General features: G+C 39.3%; 3 protein-coding genes across 12 annotated transcripts; 2 read left to right on the top strand and 1 right to left on the bottom strand.

Moving 5' to 3' along the window:
* The first annotated feature begins 257 nt into the window (after positions 1-257).
* On the top strand, positions 258-7,115 carry rnf167 (ring finger protein 167). 2 transcript variants are annotated; one of them, XM_026327786.1, is made up of 10 exons: positions 258-333; positions 2,175-2,305; positions 2,408-2,488; positions 2,579-2,716; positions 2,793-2,880; positions 2,987-3,077; positions 3,249-3,354; positions 3,612-3,705; positions 4,001-4,081; positions 4,602-7,115. In XM_026327786.1, the coding sequence occupies exons 2-10, from the start codon at positions 2,201-2,203 to the stop codon at positions 5,024-5,026; spliced, it is 1,209 nt and encodes a 402-aa protein (XP_026183571.1). In that variant the 5' UTR covers positions 258-333; positions 2,175-2,200; the 3' UTR covers positions 5,027-7,115. The 2 variants fall into 2 exon arrangements, with proteins under 2 accessions (XP_026183571.1, XP_026183572.1); XM_026327787.2 differs by lacking the exon at positions 258-333 and adding an exon at positions 483-963.
* A 2,594-nt stretch (positions 7,116-9,709) lies between these two features.
* Positions 9,710-17,746, top strand: srrt (serrate RNA effector molecule homolog (Arabidopsis)). Of its 9 annotated transcripts, none has more exons than XM_026327782.2 (20): positions 9,710-9,797; positions 10,474-10,594; positions 10,804-10,932; positions 11,012-11,158; positions 11,458-11,646; positions 13,176-13,345; positions 13,521-13,705; positions 13,787-13,897; positions 13,988-14,147; positions 14,270-14,415; positions 14,520-14,581; positions 14,670-14,748; positions 14,992-15,183; positions 15,286-15,456; positions 15,617-15,770; positions 15,983-16,176; positions 16,361-16,511; positions 16,719-16,811; positions 16,924-17,037; positions 17,183-17,746. In XM_026327782.2, the coding sequence occupies exons 2-19, from the start codon at positions 10,476-10,478 to the stop codon at positions 17,028-17,030; spliced, it is 2,559 nt and encodes an 852-aa protein (XP_026183567.1). In that variant the 5' UTR covers positions 9,710-9,797; positions 10,474-10,475; the 3' UTR covers positions 17,031-17,037; positions 17,183-17,746. The 9 variants fall into 9 exon arrangements, with proteins under 9 accessions (XP_026183567.1, XP_026183568.1, XP_026183562.1 ...); XM_026327783.1 differs by having other exon boundaries at positions 17,487-17,746; XM_026327777.2 differs by having other exon boundaries at positions 16,924-17,026.
* Positions 17,747-18,228: 482 nt separating this feature from the next.
* Positions 18,229-21,178, bottom strand: mogat3b (monoacylglycerol O-acyltransferase 3b). Its single transcript, XM_026327789.2, has 8 exons — positions 20,949-21,178; positions 20,401-20,491; positions 20,094-20,201; positions 19,622-19,692; positions 19,135-19,339; positions 18,769-18,943; positions 18,463-18,647; positions 18,229-18,383 (listed from the first exon to the last, which is right to left on the bottom strand). The coding sequence occupies exons 1-8, from the start codon at positions 21,015-21,017 to the stop codon at positions 18,229-18,231; spliced, it is 1,059 nt and encodes a 352-aa protein (XP_026183574.1). The 5' UTR covers positions 21,018-21,178.
* Positions 21,179-23,395: the final 2,217 nt, after the last annotated feature.

Consider the following 23,395-nt stretch of genomic DNA (forward strand, 5'->3'; position numbering starts at 1 on the left):
TGGTAGAGCACAGGTCTCGTCTCTCCTTCAGATAACGTTCCCATACATTAAATAGCGTAACATGGAGCTGAACTCTGGTCTGAGCTGCAGGAAGAAGGACTGAACAAGCTGGATGCCAGCCAGCACAGCACAGTTAACAACCAGTGGCAGGCTGCTGTCACAGAGCAGCATTAAACCTGCAGGCAGGCAGCACATTGTTGCTTGATCTTCTCACCGCTGGTGGCGCTGTGCTTCAAACACACTGACAACTCAGTGACGAGTCCACGAAGAAGAAGCGAGGCGGAAGTGGGCGAAAGTAGCAATAACAAACAAACCCAGCAGCATCAAGCTAACGTAAGTTGGGAAAACTAAGCACACAGAGAGTCTCATATACGGTGGACAGACATATCCTTGTTGTTTATACTACTGAGCGTGTGTTAAACAATGTGTGCGGACTACAAATAGACGTGTAGCTTTACTAATCTGTGACGAGACTTAGCGGAGCTGTGTCCTAGCCTTTGCTAACTTTAGCCAACTGGTTAACATTAATCCTGCCTGTCTCGGTTTCTTCTTGAACTTTAGGACAGTCGAGAGATAGGCCAGCTTTATTAAGAACAACAAACTATCGATATCACAAGGTGGACTGTGAGAAATCCGAGCGACATCGCAGCATTGAGGGGGCCAACATTAGCAGCATACCGAGATAACCTCTGCAGCTAACAACATTAAAATCACAATTTTGACGTGTTGTGTTTAATGTACACACGATAAACCCGGTCTTAATGAATATATCACTAAAGTCCAAAGTCCAGCGGGTCAGGCTGCTTTAACATGGCTTGAATCAACTAATCGCCTGTAGCTCAGTGATGTGGCTCTTCGATAAGGAAACGATATTAGCTACACAACAGGCTCAGCATTGCGACACAACAGCAGCGTTTTCTTTGTTCAACAATCCGCCGTAGGCAGCTACCACAACAAACAGCGGTACGTCGATTTAATATGCAGCGTTTTTAACATTGTGATTGTGTTTGTGTGAATATAAACTAGAGCTAATGGATGCCTTGATGAGGCTCGGTTTCATAAATAGTGACGTTAGTCATCGGGTCACGTTAGTGCGACTATTGTGTTAACATCAGCTCAGTTTATCTGAGGATCACACATAACTTACCCGATCCTAATGCTAAAGGCTTAAATCTGTTTTTCGTCTTGCATGTTTACAAATTCATTGGTGATTAACCATAATGTGAGCTGAAGAAGTTTCCACTGTTGATTTATAGACGCCTCCAAATGCAAACTGTGCTGATTGTGCATTGTGGTACTGAGTCAGCTGACAACTGTAAAAACAGTCAGTTTTTATGTGGACAACACTACGTTTTGCACTTGAGAGCTGAATTATGATTTTATTAAAAGTACCTTTCCAGGTTTTATATAAAATAACCAGTAGTGTTGTAGGGAGGGAGTTTAATAAAAAAAAACATTGGCCTTTTTTAAAGTACCCACCTAGAAAAACCTGGATGTAATATATGTTTTTGTTAACGTCTTCTTCACTCTACTCGTGGAACGTGGCTCATAAATATTTCTGAATTTAGAAGTTGTTTTTTTTATGTGTACACTGATAATAATGGCAGTAAGTTGCTTTTTGTAACTTTATAGAAATATGCTCTGACTGTACATAAAGTTGAAACTAGATAATTACAACAAAGTTATGGAGAAGAGAAAAGTAAACAGACTCAATAGGCTCAAATATGACTGTTTGCTTCAAAACAACATAAATAGGGATATAAACAACCCAACAACAAAGAAAGAACAATGAATTTCACTTAAGAAAAACAAGGATACATTAACTTTAACACCACAATGACTGGTTAAAGACCTCATTTTAAGATTCAACCATAAGATGTTAGCAGTAAGAGAAAGTGAGTAACTAGTCCACAAAACATCACTTTCACTTCTGTGATACTCAGACCAACTGCAGGTAACAGCAGCAGAGAATTAGTAAAATGCCTCAGTGGTTGTGTACATATAGCAGAGTGTCTCTTCTTTCTTTTGTCTTGAGAAGACCTTTGTTTTCCCACAATGTAATCACAATCCATTTTGAAAGTAGAGACTATATGGTAATATAAGACGCTTTACACTTCATTGTTTTTAATGAAGGTTTTTAATTCCTATTAAAATTTATTTCTGTTTTTTCACAGTTTATTGCAACTGTAAGCAACAAAGGATGGTTCATCTGGGTGTGTGGTGGGAGGGAGCTCGACTGAGTGTCCTCATACTGGTTTTCTGCAGCATACTGGTTCCGTCACCCACACATGCTTATATCTATGCTGTAAGTAATCTAAACCTTAGCTCATAGACCTGGATAAGCTTTCACTATAAATATTATTCCTTAAAAATTCGATGAGTTTGTGTATGTATGTTGTTTTTGCAGCATTATGGCAATATGACCTCCATGCTGTTTGAAGACCTGCCTGCCTTGTTTGGATCCCCACTTCCTAAGGATGGCCTAAGGGTGAGACTGGGAGATTAGACCAGGATATGTACAGAAAAATCATGAGTGATAGCATTTTATAATATATATATTTTTTTCTTTGTATGAAAGGGAGTTTTAGTGGTGTCCCGTCCACTTAATGGCTGCACTACAATAGATCCCCCTCCCCCATTACCAACATCTTATGATGCCAACACCACCAAGTTCATCGTTCTTATCAAACGATATGACTGCAATTTTGATATAAAGGTCAGTGATGTTTGAATGACATTGAATTTGTTGTAGTGTCTGTGAAGTAAACTGGTCTAATGTGAGAATTTTTTAGGTCTTGCATGCACAGAAAGCTGGATACAGTGCCGCAATTGTACACAACGTGTACTCAGACTCACTGCTCAACATGAACTACAGCAATGGTAATTCTCCTTTGGTCATTGTATGCGATTTCAAACTTTAAACATTTACAGCATTTTACTGGACTTTCAAAGATTTACATCTCGTTGTGTTGTCTTTATTTTCTAGACACTATTGCAGAGGAAATTGAGATTCCTTCTGTCTTTACAAGCTACTATGCCTCCCAAATTCTCAAGAATTTTATAATTCCAGAGCAGGGGTAAGTGAAAACATGAAATAAAAATTATTATTTCTAACTCAAGATAACTGTAGACCAAGCCAAACTTTAATGATCAGTATGGGATTTTCACGCACTGATACATATAGAGTTTACCAGCACTAATGTTCTGGTTGGGATGTGATGCATTATTTCTTTTCTTCTGGCCTGCAGGGCCTATGTGATCCTCAAGCCCGAGTTTGCTTTTCCACTCTCGTACTACCTTATTCCCTTCACTGGAGTAGTTGGCATGATCATTCTTGTGATGAGCATTGTCTTGGTAAGTGTACTTGATGCAGTGTCTCCTTGGGTGTTTATTTCCATTTGTGAAATCACTTACTGACATTGTATTTAGACCATGAGTAGCAGACGCAAGCTTTGAATTATAAACTATTGACCCATCTCTTTAAGTTCATTGCCCTGAACACCTGTTTTCTAAACCAAGTTTTTACTTGTCATTCATGAACACCCAGTAAACAAAACCACCAATGCGTAATTCCCCTGCCTGCAATAACACTGTCTTTCTGTATTGTTCAGATTATAAGATGTGTGCAGTACAGAAAAAGGCTGAGGAAAAATCGCTTGACCAAAGCACAGCTGAAACGGATTCCCACCCACAGGTTCAGTAAAGGTAACTGTACTGTATTATTTTCATATTTATTGTAACATACTGACTGTAACATACTGTATGTTTGTTTTTTTAAATCCTGGAAACTGCAAGCTGCAATGATCAGATTTTTCTTGTGTGTGAATCTGAAGTCTAAAACATTTTCCTCTGTCATCTGTGGAGCATTTTACATATAGAATGAGACCTGTGCTCAAAGATTACTCATTTGTAGACCAGGAAACTAGAAAGAATTTACCTGCAATTTTACTTTTATTTAATTTAAAAGATTAAATTTGATAACTTGTTTCTACTGTTTCAGGGGATAACTACGATGTCTGTGCAATCTGTTTGGATGAGTATGAAGAAGGAGACAAGCTGCGAGTTTTACCTTGTTCACATGGTAAATATTTTATGTTATTGTATTATACACTTTGTATCTTAAGGTACACCATGAGAATGCATCACATTTATAACAACAAGCTTTTTTTTTTTTTTACTATTTGTACACAAAGTACATGGCAGTACAGTTTCTTACAAATACACTATATGTGTGGTTTTCTACCTATTGTATCTATAAAACAGATCAAAATATTCATAAAGCAGCATTGTTCTCTTTGTTCTCCATACTTGAAATGCCTGTTCTTACCGTGGAGGGTTGGTTCCGTGCTCTGCCTCTTGTTCTGGGTTAACGTAGACATATTGAGACAATCTATCAGCCAATAGGCTTCACCAGCTTCCCATCAGTGAACATAGGAAAGTGTGTTTACTGGACCACCCGGCCAAGCTGGATGTCTCCCCCGTATCACCTTCTGACCGTATTTATTCACTCACCAATACAACCAGTGAGGCTTCTCAAGACAATTGTCCATGTCTTTTGGCAGCTCTTTCCTAAGTTTTGTGAAATTCTTCTTTCTTTTCAGCCTACCACTGCAAGTGTGTCGACCCGTGGCTCACAAAGACCAAGAAGACATGTCCTGTGTGCAAACAGCGGGTCACCCGGAACAACCAGGAGCACTCTGAGTCTGAATCAGAGGAGGAAACTGGAGGACGTGGGGAGGAAGAAGGAACAGAGGGTGAAGCGGACTCGGAGCGCACTCCTCTGCTTCGGCCCTCCAACCCAGGGTCCCCCTCGGGGAGCCCAGGGCCCTATTCAGCCACCACCAACACCACTACTGCCCAGTGCCTCGCCTCCCCCGCACGCTGCGTCTCACCCATCCTCGGTTATGAAAGCTACTACTCCCCCCAGGAGGGCACAGACTCAGAAAGTGATGACACAGGAGAGGACAGGCACCACACCGAAGATGACACCACTCAGCTCATCAGTACAAATAGAGTAGAGATTTGACGGACGGAAGTTAGCTGCCATGAGATTACTTTGTTTTACCTAAAAAGGGTCTTTCTGTCATCAGATGTGCTGTTATTACACCGTACTTAGTTGAGGGATTTGTGGCTAGCTATATATTTAGGATACTTACAGCATTTGCTGATTGCAACAAAATCTTTTACCCAATAGCCATAAGAGGTTGAGTTACTGTTCAAGCTCATGCAAAACTTGCATTAATCAGTTTTACCAATCCCCAATGTTGTGCATCAGCACACTTCCAAACACATCAGTCCACTACTAATTTGACAAGGCCACATAACCTGATCACTGCCGCACAAAATGAATGGGCCACTTAAATGTCTGATTAGATAAGAGTATAACTCCTGAAGATGAAGCCTGCGTAGCAAAACAGAATGAATTCTGTGCACTAACTTTAAGCGGATCTTCTACTTTCTGTTTGTGAGGTTAGGTGAGGTGCAGTTTGAAGATTTTCTCTCTCTCTTTTCTTTGTCTCATTGTTCTTTTGCACAACTTTGAATTGTTTCTTAACAAGAATGTGTACATGGAGAGGAAATGTTTGTCTTCAATTTATTTTTAACCTCTTTAGCTTTCTTTTTACACATTTCATATTTTGTCAGATTTTTCTCAAAATGTAAATTACTTTCGGAAGAATATTACAAAAAGTATTATACATTTCTGCTGCTTTTACAGTCCTATTGTTAATCCTGCGTGGTCAGTTTAAGGAAAATATTTTTAGCTTTACCCACCTTGTCAAGTTGAACAAACTCAGGTTTATTGCAAGAAGTGGAAGGTCAGTTGGTTTAATGGATATCATAGTGAGAGTTATTGGCTTTTGGTTTCAGCTTTTTCAGTAAAATGTAGATTTCTAAGTATGTAATGAATTTTATATAGCATTGCCTTACATGGGCCTTGATGTACACGTGTATGTTAAATTACTTCTTTAGAAAGTGAAGGGACAGGATTTACACTTTTGTCTAGATGTATTTAATACTAATTAGATTTTGGTCCGTGGCCTCAAAAATGTGGTTCATGTTTGTTTTTAAAATGACAGACAAGAAAGAGAGAGCCAGAGTTTCCACATGTTCATTGAGTTTAATGATCATTACAACACCTGAAAATCTGGACAAGAGCAGCTGTCAAACATACTTTTTTCTTCACTAACGTATAAAATGATCTGGGTGGGGTCAGTAGTGCTGATTTCTATAAAGGGCAGAATAAATAGAAACCTTATAAAATATGGTTTCGGCCAAACTGTTTATACTGTTCCAGCTAACTTCAGTATTTATCTTCATCGTAAATTGTAATGTCACAACTGAAATTCTTGTTTTCATGTTTGAGAAAAGGGTGTGAAATTTTACTCAGTAAGTACTGTACAGATTTCTAAACACTTCCTATTTGCTGAGATGTGATCAGTGTTTTCTCTGTATTCATTCTGTATCGCTCCAGAATTGTAATTTTATGCTGCTATCATCTATAACTGAGTACTACAAGTGTTTCAAGAATTATTTTATTGTTTAAAAGAATGTGCCCTACAGTACAACTTCAAATTAAAACCGAACATATTCCTGCATCCCATCAGAATGGGGACCACATATATCCCCACACCCTCAGCTGTGTATGAGAACAGAGGAAACACTGCACCCAATGTAAATAAAATCTGTCTGAGGATTTGTTTTTAGTGAGTTACATTTTAGTGTATGAGAGCATTCCATCTTTATATTTTACTGCTGATTTATCAAAAGGCTCCACACTGTTAACTGGGACTTGATGGCAATAGTCTTTATTGTAAAATACAACTGGCTTCTTACATTTGCAGTATGCTTCATACCTTTTTCACTCTACTTTTTTTGCTCTGTATGTCTCAGTTTTAGAGACTTAACTGAAACAAATGGAAAAATATAATACACAAATCATTGATCCCTCCCCCCTTCTTCTAGATGCCTAATTGATCACATAAAAAATAAATGTATATTGTCAAGTATAATCTTCACTTATAAAGCAGGTTTGAAAATCCTGATGATGTTTAAACAGTTTTTGGAAAGCTGCATTTAACGTGATTCATGAAACATTAAATGACATGTAAATGGGACTGTGGTGCCATTTGTTTGTTTAGATTATGTTAGATTAAGTAACATTTTCCTATTGACATAAACAATAACTCTTTATATTAAAGCTGTTAGAAAGCAAATTGCTATGTGGTCTTATCTTACATACATAATGTTACCATGACAGGAAATTCCTATAAATATACAACTTTTTATATAAAACATTTAAGCTTCTGTAAGAACATGGCTCACTAAAGAAAATGTTCCACTAATTCATTTATGTAATTAGAAAAACCATGAGACCCTGCTGAATTTAATGTTTTTAAGTTCTTTGGCATTCACCGTTATTTCATTTATAATAAAAACCTGTAGCACAGTTACTGCTCCTTGTATATGCTAAACACACTGTCATCCTGTCAGATTGATGTATGTGCTGTGTTAAATATCTTGATTAAAGGTTACACAAGCATCCCTTTTGATATTCATTATTCTTTAAATCAACCCATATAGTAGTATCACTGACAGTGAAACATCAGTGCCAAGTATCTACACTGGGTTAAATATAATTATATTTACTGGTAAAATGGAAGCTTTTTAAATCAATGGAAAAGAAACCCACTGATATCGTTAATACTTTTGTCTTTTCAGAGCTGCTTTATCATAAGGAGTTGCTTGCCTTTGGGTGTAATGGTGATTCATTAAGACTTGCTGCAACAGATGAATACGGTTCCTTTAATCCTTTTTAACAAGCTCTGTGTCTTTTCAGTTTCACCATTTTGTATGTCTTTAGTCACGCCACCTGCTGCTGCCAAGAAAAGACAATTCATATTTGAGCCGAATAAACCTTTCAAAACTCAAGTTAGAAGTAGCTATGCAAAAGTTACCATTGGCCAGATTATGGCATGTGTGGGTCTATAGGCTAACGTTCTTAAATTCCATGCCAGCTGAGAAATAAATATAATGACATCATGATATGACGGCACATAAGCAAATCTCTGAAGCAAAAGAACCTGTAAAGGGGTATTCTTCCTAGGAAGCTGTGGGTTAGTTTTGCTGTAATACATGAAGTTGTTAGGAAAGATGCCATCATACTGCTCTGTGCTGAGAACATCTCTCCTGTTATTCTTGACTGTCTCTTTATTTCTGCTGCTGGAATCTAAAGAGGCCCCTGAAGACCACAGTAAGGTAAGGTGCAACATTAGTTCTTTACATGTACAGTAGCCAATATTTGATGTAAGTTTACTTTAGCTTTGCTATCTGACTTTCATCATTGGAAATTCACTGAAATTAACAATTATTTTATAAGAACCTTTATTCTGTGGTAGCAGCCATTGCTTAAATGTTCTTGCCCAGATTTTAAAAGTGGTGAAGGCAGCAAACATTTGAAATGCTAAATGATCTACAATTTCATGTGCCATTTTTTTCCAAATAGCACATGAAACTAAAACAAACATAATAAATAAAGCATGATAAATGTTGTTGTATGAGCATAAGTAAAATGCAGTGCATCACATTGGCATCATGTCCAGTTGTTAAAAATACTTAGAATGAAATGTTTGAATATGTTTATGTCTGTGAAACATAATGCTTAGCGTTTTCATTTTCCTGAAATAAATCTGAATTGTGTTATTTCAAATAATATGTATCATAATTGATGACATGTTGACAGGGATTTTTGGAAAGTCCTTATCACTTCATCTCCAGGACTTTGGAAACCAATGATGGGAATGGAGAAGGCTTTGCGTTTGGATCCAACGCTGGCAATTCCTTCCCGCAACAAATGGAAACTGCATTTATCATGGATGAGGCGCAGGCGACTCAAGTGTGGCCACGCGTAATCCTGGATTACATGAGGCACCAGTTAAGGTTCCGAGGAAGGACAAAGAAAAGCATGAAAAAATAATAATCTACAATTAACAGTTTGCTGGATAATGAATGTGAAATAAAGTAATAAAGAGTTTAATCTAATAAAGTGTAGTATGAATGCCAAACCATTTTATTGAAGCCTTATTTTTACATCTGCCCTTTATGATAAAAAATAATTTTAAGGAAATGAGTAACATGATACGTAAAAACAGGATGTCCCATTAATCTAAAGTTGGGGTTGGATATAATACCATATATAGTTAATGCTGCCAATGACATTTTTCACTTCTGCCTTTTTAAAATTTACATAGTGACAAAATAACAATGAATCATTGTCAGTAGGACTCTGAAACATAAGCAGCTAAATGGAATTAGGACATTGAGTATGTGTGTGTGTTTGTGTGTGTGTGTGTGTGTGTGCGTGTGTGTGTGCGTGTGTGTGTGTGTATAATTGTGCTATATTGTGTTTTTTTGCCTGTGATTTTTTTCTGTTGCGACATATCAAAAAGTCTCCTGTGAAAACAGAAAAATGATTTGTAACATTTAGCAATGACATAAAAACATAATAATTTCCTGTTTATTGTCTAACATTATGACTAATAATAATTAACCACGTCTTTAAATGTCATTACAATTATTAAATGCATAAAGGTTTTTCTAAGGTATTTACAATTGATAGCATGCTATGGATAAAACTGAAGGGGTTTAAAGTGTAGTAACCAGTCGAAGTCGATTGGTGGCGGTAATGCCCAGTTTCTTTATTAGCCGACCACTGTTCTTCATCGAGAAAAAGAAGAAGAAGAAAGTGGCGCAGGACAAGGAGACCAGTGGGACCATCGTTCAAGCAAACTGCTAATAAGGTGTTAAAGCGTTTTTGTATTGTGTCACGTTTTGTTATTAATTTAATGTTAAATTAACAAGGCAGTGGTCGTTTTATTCTTTATCAAAGACTGTTCTCTAGGAAAAAACCAATTTGAATGTTGAATAATTATGTAGCTAACGGTAGCTAGCATATGAGATAGCTAACGTTAGTTAACTTTGGCTAGCTAACTCATTTTACAACAATATAACTGATTCCTTTGGTTTCGACTAGAGAAGCCAAACATTTATCCCCGCATAGATTACGGGTTTCTAGCTCACGTCCATTGGTAACGTTTTAAGCTAAAGGAAACTGTTAGCTTAACGTGACATTAAGTGACCACAATCTGCGCAGGCCTTGTTTTGTTAATATCCCGGTTTAGTTGTCTGTTCTCTCTATAACCGTACGCCCCCACAAATGTTTAAATTACCGGAGTAAGTGCCAAAAATGAGATTTTGTATAAGTGAAACCAACTTAACGTTACACTTTGCGTCACGGATGACCACCCGAGCGGATCTCCCCTTCCTCACACTGTTAGCTCTGCTGCAGAGTCTCCTCTGTAACAGGACTGTGTCAGTCATATCTACTTTTTATACAGTGAATAAACTCACATGGTTGGTATTTATATTCCTGCAATGCTTCCTTGTAACCTACATACATTTTTTGTCCTTTCATAGACATGGGAGACAGTGATGATGAGTATGATCGCAGGAGAAGAGACAAGTTCAGGCGGGAGAGAAGTGACTATGACCGTTCAAGAGAGAGAGAAGACAGACGCCGAGATGACTGGAATGACAGGTGAGATGGGAGTGTTCATACAGCTACGGGTCATAAACAGGATTAAGTTAAACGTCATTTATAAAAGCAAAATTTGCCAAATGCAACTAGACTGTGGATCTCTGGTGCTCTCACACAGTGTAACTGTTTAAAGAGGTTATTTGCTTTTGTGTTTGAGTGTTCCTGTCTTGTTTTATGTTTCATCTTGTTCCCTGAAATGAATTTCCCAGGGAGTGGGACAGAGGCAGAGAACGGCGTAGCCGCGGGGAGTACCGGGATTATGATAGAGGTCGTAGGGAGAGATTCACCCCACCCAGACATGACATGAGTCCCCAGCAAAAGCGCATGAGAAGAGACTGGTGAGATTAGCAACAGCACTGTTCCAGTCTTTACAACTGTATCGTCTGCTACTTAACCTCATTTATTTGTCCCTGGCAGGGATGACCATGGTGGAGACCCTTACCGTGGGGGATATGACATGGGTTATAGTGGTGGTGGAGGGCCAAGCTATGGCCCACCACAGCACTGGGGCCATCCAGATTTGCACCTCATGCAGCCTCATCATGGCATCCCCATTCAGGCAAGGTGAGTGGTGCTGTTTAGTTTGACATTAAATGTTACTCTTGTTGACTTTTAAGGATTCAGTATGAACTTCGTAATCATTGCAGTTCTTATATATGTTGGGTCTTAAATGTTCATTTAACTCATTTTGACGAATACATGGCGGCCTGAATAACCAAGACATTTGACTTAGTATGTGATAGTAGTTGAGTAAAAAAAAAGGCCTGAATAAAAGATAAAATGAGAAATAAAGAAAAATGAAGATGAAAGCACAGAGACACAGCCTATCCAGTACTGCATTCAAGATGTCTTTCTTTCTCTAGGCTCGGTAACATCCATGACATGGATTTGAGTCCCCCTCCGCCAATAATGAAGACTTTTAAGGAGTTTCTATTGTCTTTGGATGACTCTGTGGATGAGACTGAGGCAGTGAAACGCTACAATGAGTACAAGCTCGACTTCCGCCGGCAGCAGATGCAGGATTTCTTTTTGGCTCATAAGGATGAAGAGTGGTACGCTCCTGTTACATAATTTCTATTTATTAATATTTGTAGGTTTTCATTTAACTATACTATATTAATATATTGCAATCACAGTTTTTATTTGATGATTAAGATATAAGAGTTTATATTAACCTTAACAAGAGAACATATTACCTCCACTTTTTGTATATTTCAGCCGCTTGCCAAATAATCCAAAGGCAGGTCACCAATGTAGTAGGACTAGGCTCACAGTCAGTTAGTTACTAGAGACTTTTGTTACAGAACTCACAATTTATTAAAGAAGAAAAACAACCCAAATTCCTCTGTAGGTCATATGTTATGGTTTTGTTTGATTATAGATATGTTGTAGGACAGAGAGTTCAAAAACCTTTGCCTGATGAGGTGAATCAGCAAGTCAGACAATGTGTACCAGTAGCAGTGTACCATCCCTGCCTTATTCATAATATAATCAGTAAATGCATCTCTCTCCCACCATCTCTCTCCCATCTAGTCTCTAAATTCCATTAGCATTTACAAAATAAAAAGTTTAGTTTAAGTAAATTACATGAAGTGCTTTAATTGTTTGGGTTGTTTTTCTTCATTGGTGTTTTTTTTCCAAGATTCACAGTTATATAATGTCTGTTAATGCTTATTACACTTGTTTCACAGGTATCATGCAAACTTGTTCTGTTTTGTCATAACCCATTTTTCTTCCTGTCATTCCCACTACTACGTTGGAACATGACAAAAAGTGGAACTCATCCGCAAGAATCGGTTTTAGACAGTAAGGGCATGCACTGCGCACAATGCAGTTGCTTTTAGATACACAGTAACAGGGATTTTAGCTAGATAGTCAAGGAGTCTTCCGCGCATGGATATATTTTTTTTTTTTATTGTTTTATGCTTTTCCGACACTATTTTGTTTTTATATTTGGATCAAATCGAATCCCAAAACCGAATTTGTGTGTATACAGACACATCATTGGGGTGAAGTGGAGCACATTTTCACAGAAGAGACCCTCTCTCTGTATTTATTTGTTATTAAACTGGCAGAACGAAAGGTAACTTTAGTCTACTCAATGATAAACATTTTTTAATGTAAAATTCTGAATGTGTGAATGCTTAATTTGATTATCTCTTGTGTTTTTTCATTATTTTTGGGTGACTTAATCTCAGACATTATAATTAAGTGCAATAATTAGTTTTAAGAACAGTGTATATGCTGAAAACTCTGACAAACCAGATGGTATAAAGTACAACAATCAGAATTTTGGTTCTGATATTCTCTATCGATACCTAAATTCCAGTGATTGAATGTAGCATTTTAGTTTTTCCAATTAACAACTCAAATATCTGCATTTTAAAAGTGTTTCTTTAATGAAAAATCAGTGAAGAGAAATCTAAAGTATATTCCTCAGTGCTGTTTCACCATAAACACAGATGTGACAAATCTTTAATATGAATTTGTTCTCTAACTTTTACATCCCGTTCATCCCAACCCCCATCATTCCTTCCCCACTTTTTTTTTTTTTTTATGTGGACCCCAACTCTGGACATAGGTTTAGATCTAAGTACCACCCAGATGAGGCGAGTCGACTTAAAGCAGAGGCCCACAGTGCCCTGCGTAACCGTCTGAATGTCTTCACGTTCCTGATGGAGAATGGCTGGTTTGATAATGTCTCCCTGGACATTGAACAGACTCCAGTCATCATCAAAGTTTTGGATGCAGGTGGGCCCTCAAAACTAACTTTAAAAAGTGCTGTTGACAGTTTATCATGTTTTGTCTACATTTGTCTTTTTTCTTTTTAAATAACAATGCATCATAAATACCGGGTGGTACTTAAAAGGCAGTCATCTGTTGTAGTCTAAACACAGTTTTGTTTTGTTTTGTTTTTAACATTTAGCTGTGATAAAGATGGAAGGAGGGACAGATCATGATCTTCGCATCTTGGACCTCCCATCTGAAGAGGAAGAGGAAAGGGAGAAGTCCACATCTGCTTTGGGGGGCGCAGAACCTTCCAAGAGAGAAGACCTCAAAACCGTGGACAGCGAACGCAAACCCTCAGTAGACAAAGACAAGAAAGAGAAGGTATGTTTTGTTCTCTGTCGGTGTTAGCCAGGCAGTAAATATTTCATGGTGCTGTGTTAATGATGGTAAACTGTTTCACAGGAGGAGGTTGACTCTGCCAACACAGAAACGGCTGCTGCAGCAGAAGGGGAGGATGGGAAAAAGGAGGCAGATAAAGAAGCTGCCAAAGAAGAGTTGCCGGAACCCAAGAAAGTTGGTGTTGTTTCAGTTATTGAGCTTACTCGCTAACTAGAGAGAAATGAACAAGTATTTCTGATTAATACAATTTTTTGTATCTACCAGCTGAGAAGAAAGAGGAAGCGCAGCGGAGACAGCGATGATGAAGCCAGTGCCTCAGAAAGTGACTCTGATTCAGACTCGGACTCCAACTCCAACTGCTCTGACAAACCTGTGAAGAAAGAAGAGGTGGAAGACAAGGATGAAGAGGAAGAGGAGGGTGAAGGTGAGAAATCAGTTTAATTGCATGATATCTGATTCTTTTCAGGGACTGTTTAACTGTGTTCAAAGTACGCACCACAGTTTACCCACCGTTAAACTTTTTTTTTTTTTAATCTAATGGTGAAGAGGAGAAGCTGAAGGAGAACACCGAGGAGAAGAAAGAAGAAAAAAAGGTCAAAGATGACTCTCCGAGACCACGGCCTCTCCACAAGACCTGCTCTTTGTTCATGAGAAGCATCGCTCCCACCATTTCCAAGGCTGAGATTATTGCTGTGAGTTGAACAAAAGAGGAAGTGTTGATGGCCTGACGGCTGTAGAATCCATGATTAGTGTCTTTGTTTAAACTGAATACCTTCTTTATTTTTTTCTCTTCCAGCTTTGCCGTCGCTACCCTGGCTTTCTGCGTGTTTGCTTGTCAGACCCCCATCCAGAGCGCAGGTTGGTTTAGTTTTTTTAAAAGAATAAAATGTTCATGACACATGATTACTTGGTAACGTTTTCTAAAGTAAACCTTGTGCTTTTGCAGGTTCTTCAGACGCTGCTGGGTGACATTTGACCGTAGTGTCAACATCAAGGAGGTCTGCTGGAACCTTCAGAACATTCGAGTAAGTGAGCCAGTCCCAGCTACTGACAGTCCTGCTTCAAAGCGATCGTGATATGGGGAAGTGTACATGCTGTTGGTCAAAGAATCAGAGCTGCTGTGAAAACTGTGGTATTAAAAAAAAAAAAAGAAACCACACTCTAATTTCAATAGTCATATCTCGACATGGTGGGAGTCTTGTATAGTCTTTACACCTCATGTAATCTCCCAAACTCCTGTTGAGGCCATTGCTCTCTACCCTTCACAGCTGAGAGACTGTGAACTGGCACCAGGGGTGAACAGAGACCTGGCCCGGAGGGTGCGTAATGTCAACGGTATCACTCAACACAAGCAGGTGCTCCGCAATGACATTAAGCTGGCTGCCAAGCTCATCCATGCCTTGGATGAGAAGGGAGACCTGTGGAGCAGTAAGTCCCAAGAAGAGGTGCAGAGCAATGAGGTACAGTACTGGGCGTCATGTGTGCGGAGTTTAAACAGATGGTTCTCAAATGATCAGTTGTCACAGAATTTTTCATTTATGTGCGGTTTGCAATTTCAAAAGTTGCCAGCTCAGAACCCCATACTGAAGAATATCACTGATTACCTGATCGAGGAGGTCAGTGCAGAGGAGGAGGAGCTTCTGGGCTCTGGGAGCGGGATGGATGCCGAGGAGAGCACCAAGGAAGGAAACCCTACAGAGACGACTGTGGAAAGGGATGACAAACTGGCAAAGGTTTGACTTGTGCAGTTATGATTACAATCATGAATTTACATGCAGCAGAGTTTCCTATGAAATGAGGCTTATATTTCACTTTATGCTGTGTCCTGTAAAGATAATGTTTTTTGCCTTGTGTTTTTGTAAGATATCTTTGTTCTCTGTAACCTCGCTCCAGGTTTTGGACCGCCTGCTCTTGTATCTGCGTGTTGTGCATTCAATTGACTACTACAACACCTGCGAATATCCCAGTGAGGATGAAATGCCCAATCGCTGTGGTATGATCCATGTTCGTGGGCCCATCCCTCCAAACCGAATCGCACACGGAGAAGGTCAGTGTGTTGTCCTTCTTTACATTATGGAAACATGGAGTAGTGTGCTGGGGATGTTTGATGTACAACACTAGCTTTGATGCAAAAACGTGTGGTCCTCTGTGTGTGCTGGACTTACAATGCTTCTACTTTACAATTAGAGTTCTGTGTTTTAAGTTTTGTCATTGCTAGGTTGACATAACTACTTTTTAAAACTGCTCTTTTCCATGTAGTGCAACAATGGCAGAAGATGATGGAGGAGAAACTGAGTCCTCTGTTTAGTCTAAATGAAATCCTGTCTGAAGAAGAGGCCATGAAGATGGGTCGCAAGGATCCCGAGGAGGAGGTGGAGAAGTTTGTACTGGCAAACACACAGGAGCTGGGGAAGGACAAATGGCTCTGCCCCTTAAGTGGCAAGAAGTTCAAGGTGAGAGCTTCTAGAGTGAAGAATTGTATATTGTACTATAACATAGATCTCCTCAAAGGTGTGAAACGTTTTGGTCACTTCTTCCTTGAGTTGAAAGTGCAAGGGGACATACATTACCAGTGTTACTGTTTTGTTGCTTCTTAATGTGATGCTGAGATCCTTTGTATTGCTTATTATTTTCCAGGGCCCAGAGTTTGTACGGAAACACATCCTGAACAAGCATGGGGACAAAATCGAAGAAGTGAAAAAGGAAGTAACATTCTTCAATAATTTCCTAATGGATGCAAAGAGACCATCACTGCCAGAGATGAAACTTCCTCCTCTTCCAGGCCCAGGTCAAGCTCAGCACAATTATTCTGCAGTTCCCGATCAACTCAGATACTAATCATAAGGATTTGGTCCTTTTAACAGTGACTGAATAAATTAATTTGCGTACTACGGTGCACTAGATCTTTAATAATCAAATCATCAGATATTTTTCCACAATCAAATGATCTAATTTTTTTCTTTTTTCTTTCTTTTTTTTTTTTTTTATCCTACAGGTTTGCTTTCTCCTAATATGCCATTTCCTCCTCAAGGTCCTCAGGGTCCAATCGGCTTTGCACAGCCTCGTCCACCACTGATGGGCTATGGTGGTATGTTCTGTGACGTTTTGTGTGTGTGTGTGTATATGTGTATGGGGAGTGAGAAGATGTTTCTGTCAGTTAGACCGATTCTTTTGTGTTGATGTTGACTCCTTTGTTGAAGCAGGTGGACCTCCGTACCCCCCCAGCCAATACGGGGGAGGCAGGGGCAACTATGACAACTTCCGTGGACAAGGTGGCTACCTGGGGAAGCCACGCAACATCAGGTGAGACCACTGTACGTCTGATCCTTATTTTGCTATGAACTGTCTCTATTTTCTGTTTTTTTTTTTTTTTTTTTTTTCTTTGCTGTTTTTTTTTTTTTTTTTTTTTCTTTCCACTTCTTTTACGATGATTTCTATTCTCACCCTCAACCATCTCAGAATGTCACGAGGTGATCCACGCAACATCATTGAATATCGTGACCTGGACGCACCAGATGATATGGACTTCTTTTAGAAAGTTCACTTGGTCTTTAAGTCTTTACTAATGTTGTGTTCTGCTCATCTTTTGTAGTACTTAGGTTTTCTTTTCTTAAATATTTCCTTTTGTAATAATTGTACAATTAGCGCAAGCTTCTGCTATGAACTGGCTCCTCAATAAAGTTGTGAACTAAGTACTGTAATATGTATTGAAATTATGTCCACATCTGGAGAAGCTCATTCTCATTGTGGCATGTGTTTCCAGGCCACAGCCCTTCTGCTACATGAAATGAAGCAGATGTGAGGAATGCTTGCCCTCTGCTGGGCAAACCACCAAATTACATATGTAGATTTCTGCTGAGCATTTTACTTGACACAGATGCTAACTGCAGAAGGCTTGGACAGGTGCAAGACGTGGTGAGATGTGTTGACTGAATGTAATACCAAATGCACTCCTTATATACAGTGTGTTACAAAAGAATTTCCTGAACTTTCAACATTTATAATAAAGTACAGCTTTTGTCAGTAACGTGTAATTATCAAAAAAAATTGGAGATGATTCTTTTCATACTTTTTGTAAATCACAGGTATGAATGCAGCACAGTGTTGATCCTTTGCCACAACCCATGAAAAAGAAAGTGTTATTTTTAGCACACAAAGGAAAGAAATAGGAAGAAGGCAAACATATTTGGCCGTAAGCAGTAATTTATTTGAAGCCAGTAGCCTTTCATCACTTGTCACATTTTGTCAAATGTTGCACACCAAAATGTCAATGTTTTCACTGCTCTACAAACACAGTGACCTAATTGTTACTTAAGACACATCATCTTTTTAAATATTTTCAAATACTGGCAGAATTAACAGTATGAACACAAATTTATGAGGTCAATCTGCTTTTGAAGATCAAGTCCATCATATCCACACACCCAATGGATGAAATCCCATTAAAAGAAGCATCAAAACAAAAAAGAAAACACAGCTATGTAGTTCATATGGAAGTAAAATATCTAAGTGATCTGAAGCTCATGGCTTTCAGAAAGTCCACAGCTGACCTTGTGTTCGTGGAATAACTTGGACAGGGCCTCCATGTAAAGTTTATGATAGTGGTCGACCTCTTCCTCAGTAGGTGAGGCACACTTTGGCACTGAGATGGGACTTCCCACTGGAAGAGGCAAAACTTGAGAATAAAATGGGCTCAGTACAGCAAATTCCTCTCATTTACACATTAATATAATACTCACCGACAGTGGTGACTGGGGTCCTGTAGGGCAGGAACATAAAGTGCTCACCAACAAATAGACACGGGGCGAAGCCCATGATGTTTTTAAACAGGTCCTGTAACTTGCGACCTAGACTGCTCTCTGAGAAAATCACCTGCTTAAAGAGTGCATTCTCCCCAAACGAGTAAACAGGCACCAGATCAGCCCTGTGGAATATGATCAGAGATTAAAGCAGCGCGTCCACTAGAGGTCTGCCGGCAACGTGTGAGTACAGTGACACTCACTCATGTAATGTGTAATTTCATGTCTTGTCAAGTGTGTTCTCACCCGAGCTCAAGGGCCACCCTGACAAATCCCTTTCTCTGCTTCACAACTATGGTGTGGACTCCAGGAGAGGCTTCCAGAGACTCAGCAGCTCCCCCTATCACAATCACTACCGCATTTCCTTTCCCACTCTTTGACAGGCTGTTGACAATGCTTGGTTTGCTGACTGGCAAAAGGCCTAATCAGACAAAGTAAGAAAAAAACAATTTAGTTAAACTGATATAGACTCTGATTCTGTTTTAAGAACAAGAACAAAGTTGGAGGACTTAATACTTTGTCTGATTGTAAAACAGCATGGCATCCAGACTAAGACAAAGAATAATTCAGCGGTTTTGTAATAATAATGTAATAATAAGTTGGCATAAATACCAGCACTCATTATGTACTCCCTGAAGAATGGTATCCTGAAGAGTCCGGCCAGTATTGCCAGGGAGGGTCGCACCCCAGGAAACACCTCAGCGAAGCCACAGCTGTCTGTGCTGAAACAGGTAAAGGCTCCAACGCTGAATATACCATGAGGATGACAGCCTAAGATGTAGTTTTTGTTTGGACTTAGCTCAGCTGTCTTCACTAACTGCAAGGAAGAAATAGACATTAGAAGGTGTGGGATGAACACTGCTAATCACATTCAGTCTCTACTGTTAAGAAATATTTTTGACACAGACTGCACAAATTTTGAAAACATTTACGGAAACATCTAAGAGGACGTGAGAGTTGCTGTTAACAGTTTTAGCCAGCCACAATCACTATAACACCCTCATTTGGTTTCACCAAAATTAAACACATGATATGATGAACCAAAAAAAATATAAATCAATCTGAGGCAGGTGATATCAAATTGCAAAGTGAAACTTACTTTGACAGGAAAAAAGTCTCTGAAGTGCTTCCATACCCTCCACTTCCTCACAAATATTGTTTTCCTGCCACCTGTGGGGGCATCAGAAATATCAGTGTGTCCCCAATATGTATTATATTACTAATTGACATGCTCTACTGTTTTTGCAGATCATAAACAAAAACCAACATAAGCTGTGGCTCTGTCTCCTGCTACACAACTAATTCCAAACAGGTTTGTTGTGTGTTGTGTTCATAATGGAAAAGAGACCAATGTATACAAAGACTAATGGTCTATGGCAGTGAAACATATGTATACATATTAACTATGTTGACCGTGTTGCCTCAGTATAACACCTCCATACTTTGTGCAATGTATTATGGCAAAATGGTTCAAAAGCACAACTTTATTTGGTCACTTTTCCAATGATTCCCAGTGTTACTGAGACACAGCTAATGTATAGGATTCTGCTTTTTTGCCCCATTCCCTTTACCTCTTTCAGGGGTTTGCCAGTCCATCACTAGCCATATGAAGTACAGAGTGGAGAGCGGCCACAGCGAGGTGAACATGAGATACACCATCAAGATATAACAAGCCAGTCCTGAAGTGGGATGTGCATCATACCATGGCGGACAACGTGGGGGTCCATATTTTGGAGGTACAAGAAATGCCTTAAATTAGCCCAGATGTAACTGTTACTGCAGTGTTGTCTGACAGATGCTGTGAATAAACAGCTGATGCTGCTGTGATAACAGGCTTTTCCATGTTTAGAAAGGGGAAATGTGGTGGTGGGATCTTACCTAAGAAGATAAAGCTCAGCACCCATTGCAGAACGCTAACTGCCTCTAAAAACTCCTTCCACTGAGTCTTTCCTTTAGTCATTTCTGCACCCTGAAGAGGCCACATCATTGGTTTTAATCAGTAAGATTTTATTGATGGACAGATAACATCTGAAACTCTTTAAACTGCTCTTATTCAATAATGATGATGTGTACTGTAATGATATACTGTACAGCTGCAGAAATTACAAACATTGCTTCATCTAATATAATGAGCAATTTAATGCTACACAACTTTACAATTGAGCTCCGATTGTTACTTGTGCTTTTAATCTTCCTTTGGGGAAGATGTGGACTTAAAAACTTGCAGGGCATGCAGCAGCCTCATCAAATGACTAACTTATGAACAAGCTCACAGGCAAACTGAGACACTAGGATTTGTAATTTGGTCACAAATAAAGGTTTTATCAGTCAAGCTTGTAGGCCCACAAAATACCTTTGGCTAAAAAATGGGCATCATAAAATAACTTTTATAATCATACTCCTAAACATAAAACTTAATACTTTACCTTATTGGAGTTTATTTCAAAGCGAATTTGAATGGATGCAGGTTCACCAGCTGAGGAAAAACTCAACATACAGTGTGCACTTTGATCAGGTCATGTTAAGCTGCTGATAACAAATCCACTCCCCCAATACTTTGGCACACCACCAAGCAATGTCAAAGATTAACATGATAGTTTTTTTTTTTTTTTTATAGATTTATACTTTGCGTATTTGATCTTTGCAGCTTCTTCAGGATGACACAATGATTTCATGAATTGTGTTGTGTGTGTGGTGTCTGTCGCCATTTATCACGCCAGTGGCCAAACAAGATTACGCATCAGTCTGTTCTGATGCTGTTTAACTTAAAAGACAGCTCAAACAACATTACAGCCAAAGTTCTTTTGGTTTTCTCCGATGTCGGATATGATGTGTAAAAGAAGTAACAGGGTTAGTGTCTTTAAAAGAAATATTGTCCTTGCTCACTGGTTAATTCTCCCTGTTAAACAAGCTGTATATGTAAAGTGGAGTGGGGTTTTCTGTCCATATTCTCAATCAGATGATTATCTGCTATCTATCCCCTGATTAACCAAACCTTTGTCGAAGGCTTTACAGGCCTGCACAGGTATTATCATTTTCCCTGGCTGATTATCACCAAACCCAAAGCAGTGGTTACAGTCCAAGCTGTCCCACCCAAAACAAGTGCAGCAAATGTGAGAAATGTCAATCACATGAAGTTTGTTTGTCGTCACACAGTCCTGAGAACCAGGTTTATCCAGGCAACTTATGTGAAAACATCTGCATAGAACAAAACACAAACAAAATAATTGTTACATTCATTTAATTAAAACAAAGTCACATGTTATTAACTGGTATAATACAGGCTGCTTGTTAGTGCATTTACTGCTGTTAGTTGTGATGTGTTACACATTTCACCACCTTTGGGCCTTGAGTGTTGTGGAGGTTGCAGTCGTAGTAACACATGTATGCTCAAAATTATTTTGATCAGTGTTGAAGTGAAGTTCAATCAGTTGCTGAAATGTTTAGATGTAGACTTTGGATTCACCTTGCTCCATATTTCGTACAAGGCCGTTAAGATGAACCTTCACATTCTGAAAGCATTCAGGCACCTCCCATTTCTCTTGATCTTTGCTGAGATGTTTCTACACCTTGATTGGAGGCCACCTGTGGTAAATTTAATGGACTGGACATGATTTAGAAAGGCACACACCTCTCTATAGAAGGACAACCATCACTGCAGCCTCCACTGATCTGGGCTTTATGGCAGAGTGGATGGACAGAAGCTTCTCCTCAGCGCAAAACACATGAAAGCTGCTTGGAGTCTGAAGGACTCTCAGACTGTGAGGAACAAGATTCTCTGGTCTGATGAAACCAAGACTGACCTGCTTGGCCTCAGTTCTAAATGTTATGTCTGGAGGAAACCAGGCACCTCTGATCAGCTGTTCAATACCATCCCAACAGGCTGTTTTTCAGCAGCAGGGACTGGGAGACTGGTCAGAGTTAAGATAAAGCTGAATGGAGCAAAGTACAGAGATATCCTCAATGAAAACCTGATCCCCAGTCCTCAGGACCTCAGACTGGACCGAAGGTTCACCTTCCAACACGACAACGACCCTAAGCACACAGCTAAGACAGCACAGAAGTGGCTTAGGGACAACTCTGAATGTCCTAGAGCTGCCCAGACACGGCCCTGACTTGACCCCTGGAGAGACCTGAAAATGGCTGTAGAACTAGAGTCCCCATCCAGCCTGACTGAGCCTGAGAGGATTTGCAAAGAAGCAATCCTCCAGTCCAGGTGTGCAAAGCTTGTTGTGTCATACCCCAAAAGACTCAAGGCTGTAGTTGCTGCCAAAGGTGCTCTCCAGTGAAGTACTGAGTGAAAGGTCTGAATACTTATGTAAATGTGATATTTCAATTTTTCCTTTTTAATAAATTTACAAACATTCCTAAAATTCTGTTTTCACTTTGTCATTATGTCTCACTGTGTAGATTAATGAGAGAAACTGAATTTAAACAATTATAGTATCAGACTGCAACATAAGCAAATTGAAAAAAGTGAAGGGGGTCTGAATACTTTCTGAATGCTCTGTACATTGACCTCTGTACAGCTCTGCTGTACAGCTCTGCTTGTGTCAGGGAGAGTCCAAAGATTTCACTGATAGAGACTGTGATTAAGGCCTTTGTTTCAGGGAGGGCTCCTAACCTCCTACTGGGCTGCTCAGTTTCACATTCTCAGCTTCCTCACCTGCACAATTTCCCATAGACTTTTAGGGGGCGTGTCAGCCTGTTGGCTAGTTAGTCATGTGACACCCCCCACCCCACCCCACCCCACCCCACACACCCCACACGCACAAAAATTACATTTGCATATTAAGATATATGATAACAAAAAAACATTAAGCTTAAGAAGCTGCTTTTCTTCACATAGACACAGGACTCAGCAGTTTCTCTT

The sequence above is a fragment of the Mastacembelus armatus genome, chromosome 14 (genome assembly GCF_900324485.2).
Source record: "Mastacembelus armatus chromosome 14, fMasArm1.2, whole genome shotgun sequence".
Lineage (NCBI taxonomy): Eukaryota > Metazoa > Chordata > Actinopteri > Synbranchiformes > Mastacembelidae > Mastacembelus > Mastacembelus armatus.

Bases quoted from the DNA above. Each gene is read 5' to 3' on its own strand.
- rnf167 (XM_026327786.1), top strand. From the start codon at position 2,201: ATGGTTCATCTGGGTGTGTGGTGGGAGGGAGCTCGACTGAGTGTCCTC. The intron at 2,881-2,986 runs GTAATTCTCCTT...TTTATTTTCTAG, and splicing joins CAACATGAACTACAGCAATG to ACACTATTGCAGAGGAAATT. The intron at 3,355-3,611 runs GTAAGTGTACTT...TGTATTGTTCAG, and splicing joins TTGTGATGAGCATTGTCTTG to ATTATAAGATGTGTGCAGTA.
- srrt (XM_026327777.2), top strand. From the start codon at position 10,476: ATGGGAGACAGTGATGATGAGTATGATCGCAGGAGAAGAGACAAGTTC. The intron at 15,457-15,616 runs GTTTGACTTGTG...ACCTCGCTCCAG, and splicing joins GGGATGACAAACTGGCAAAG to GTTTTGGACCGCCTGCTCTT. The intron at 16,512-16,718 runs GTCAAGCTCAGC...TTTATCCTACAG, and splicing joins TCCTCCTCTTCCAGGCCCAG to GTTTGCTTTCTCCTAATATG.
- mogat3b (XM_026327789.2), bottom strand. From the start codon at position 21,017: ATGTTGAGTTTTTCCTCAGCTGGTGAACCTGCATCCATTCAAATTCGC. The intron at 18,944-19,134 runs GTATTTATGCCA...TTGTCTGATTAG, and splicing joins GGAGTACATAATGAGTGCTG to GCCTTTTGCCAGTCAGCAAA. The intron at 18,384-18,462 runs GTGAGTATTATA...TGCCTCTTCCAG, and splicing joins GACCCCAGTCACCACTGTCG to TGGGAAGTCCCATCTCAGTG.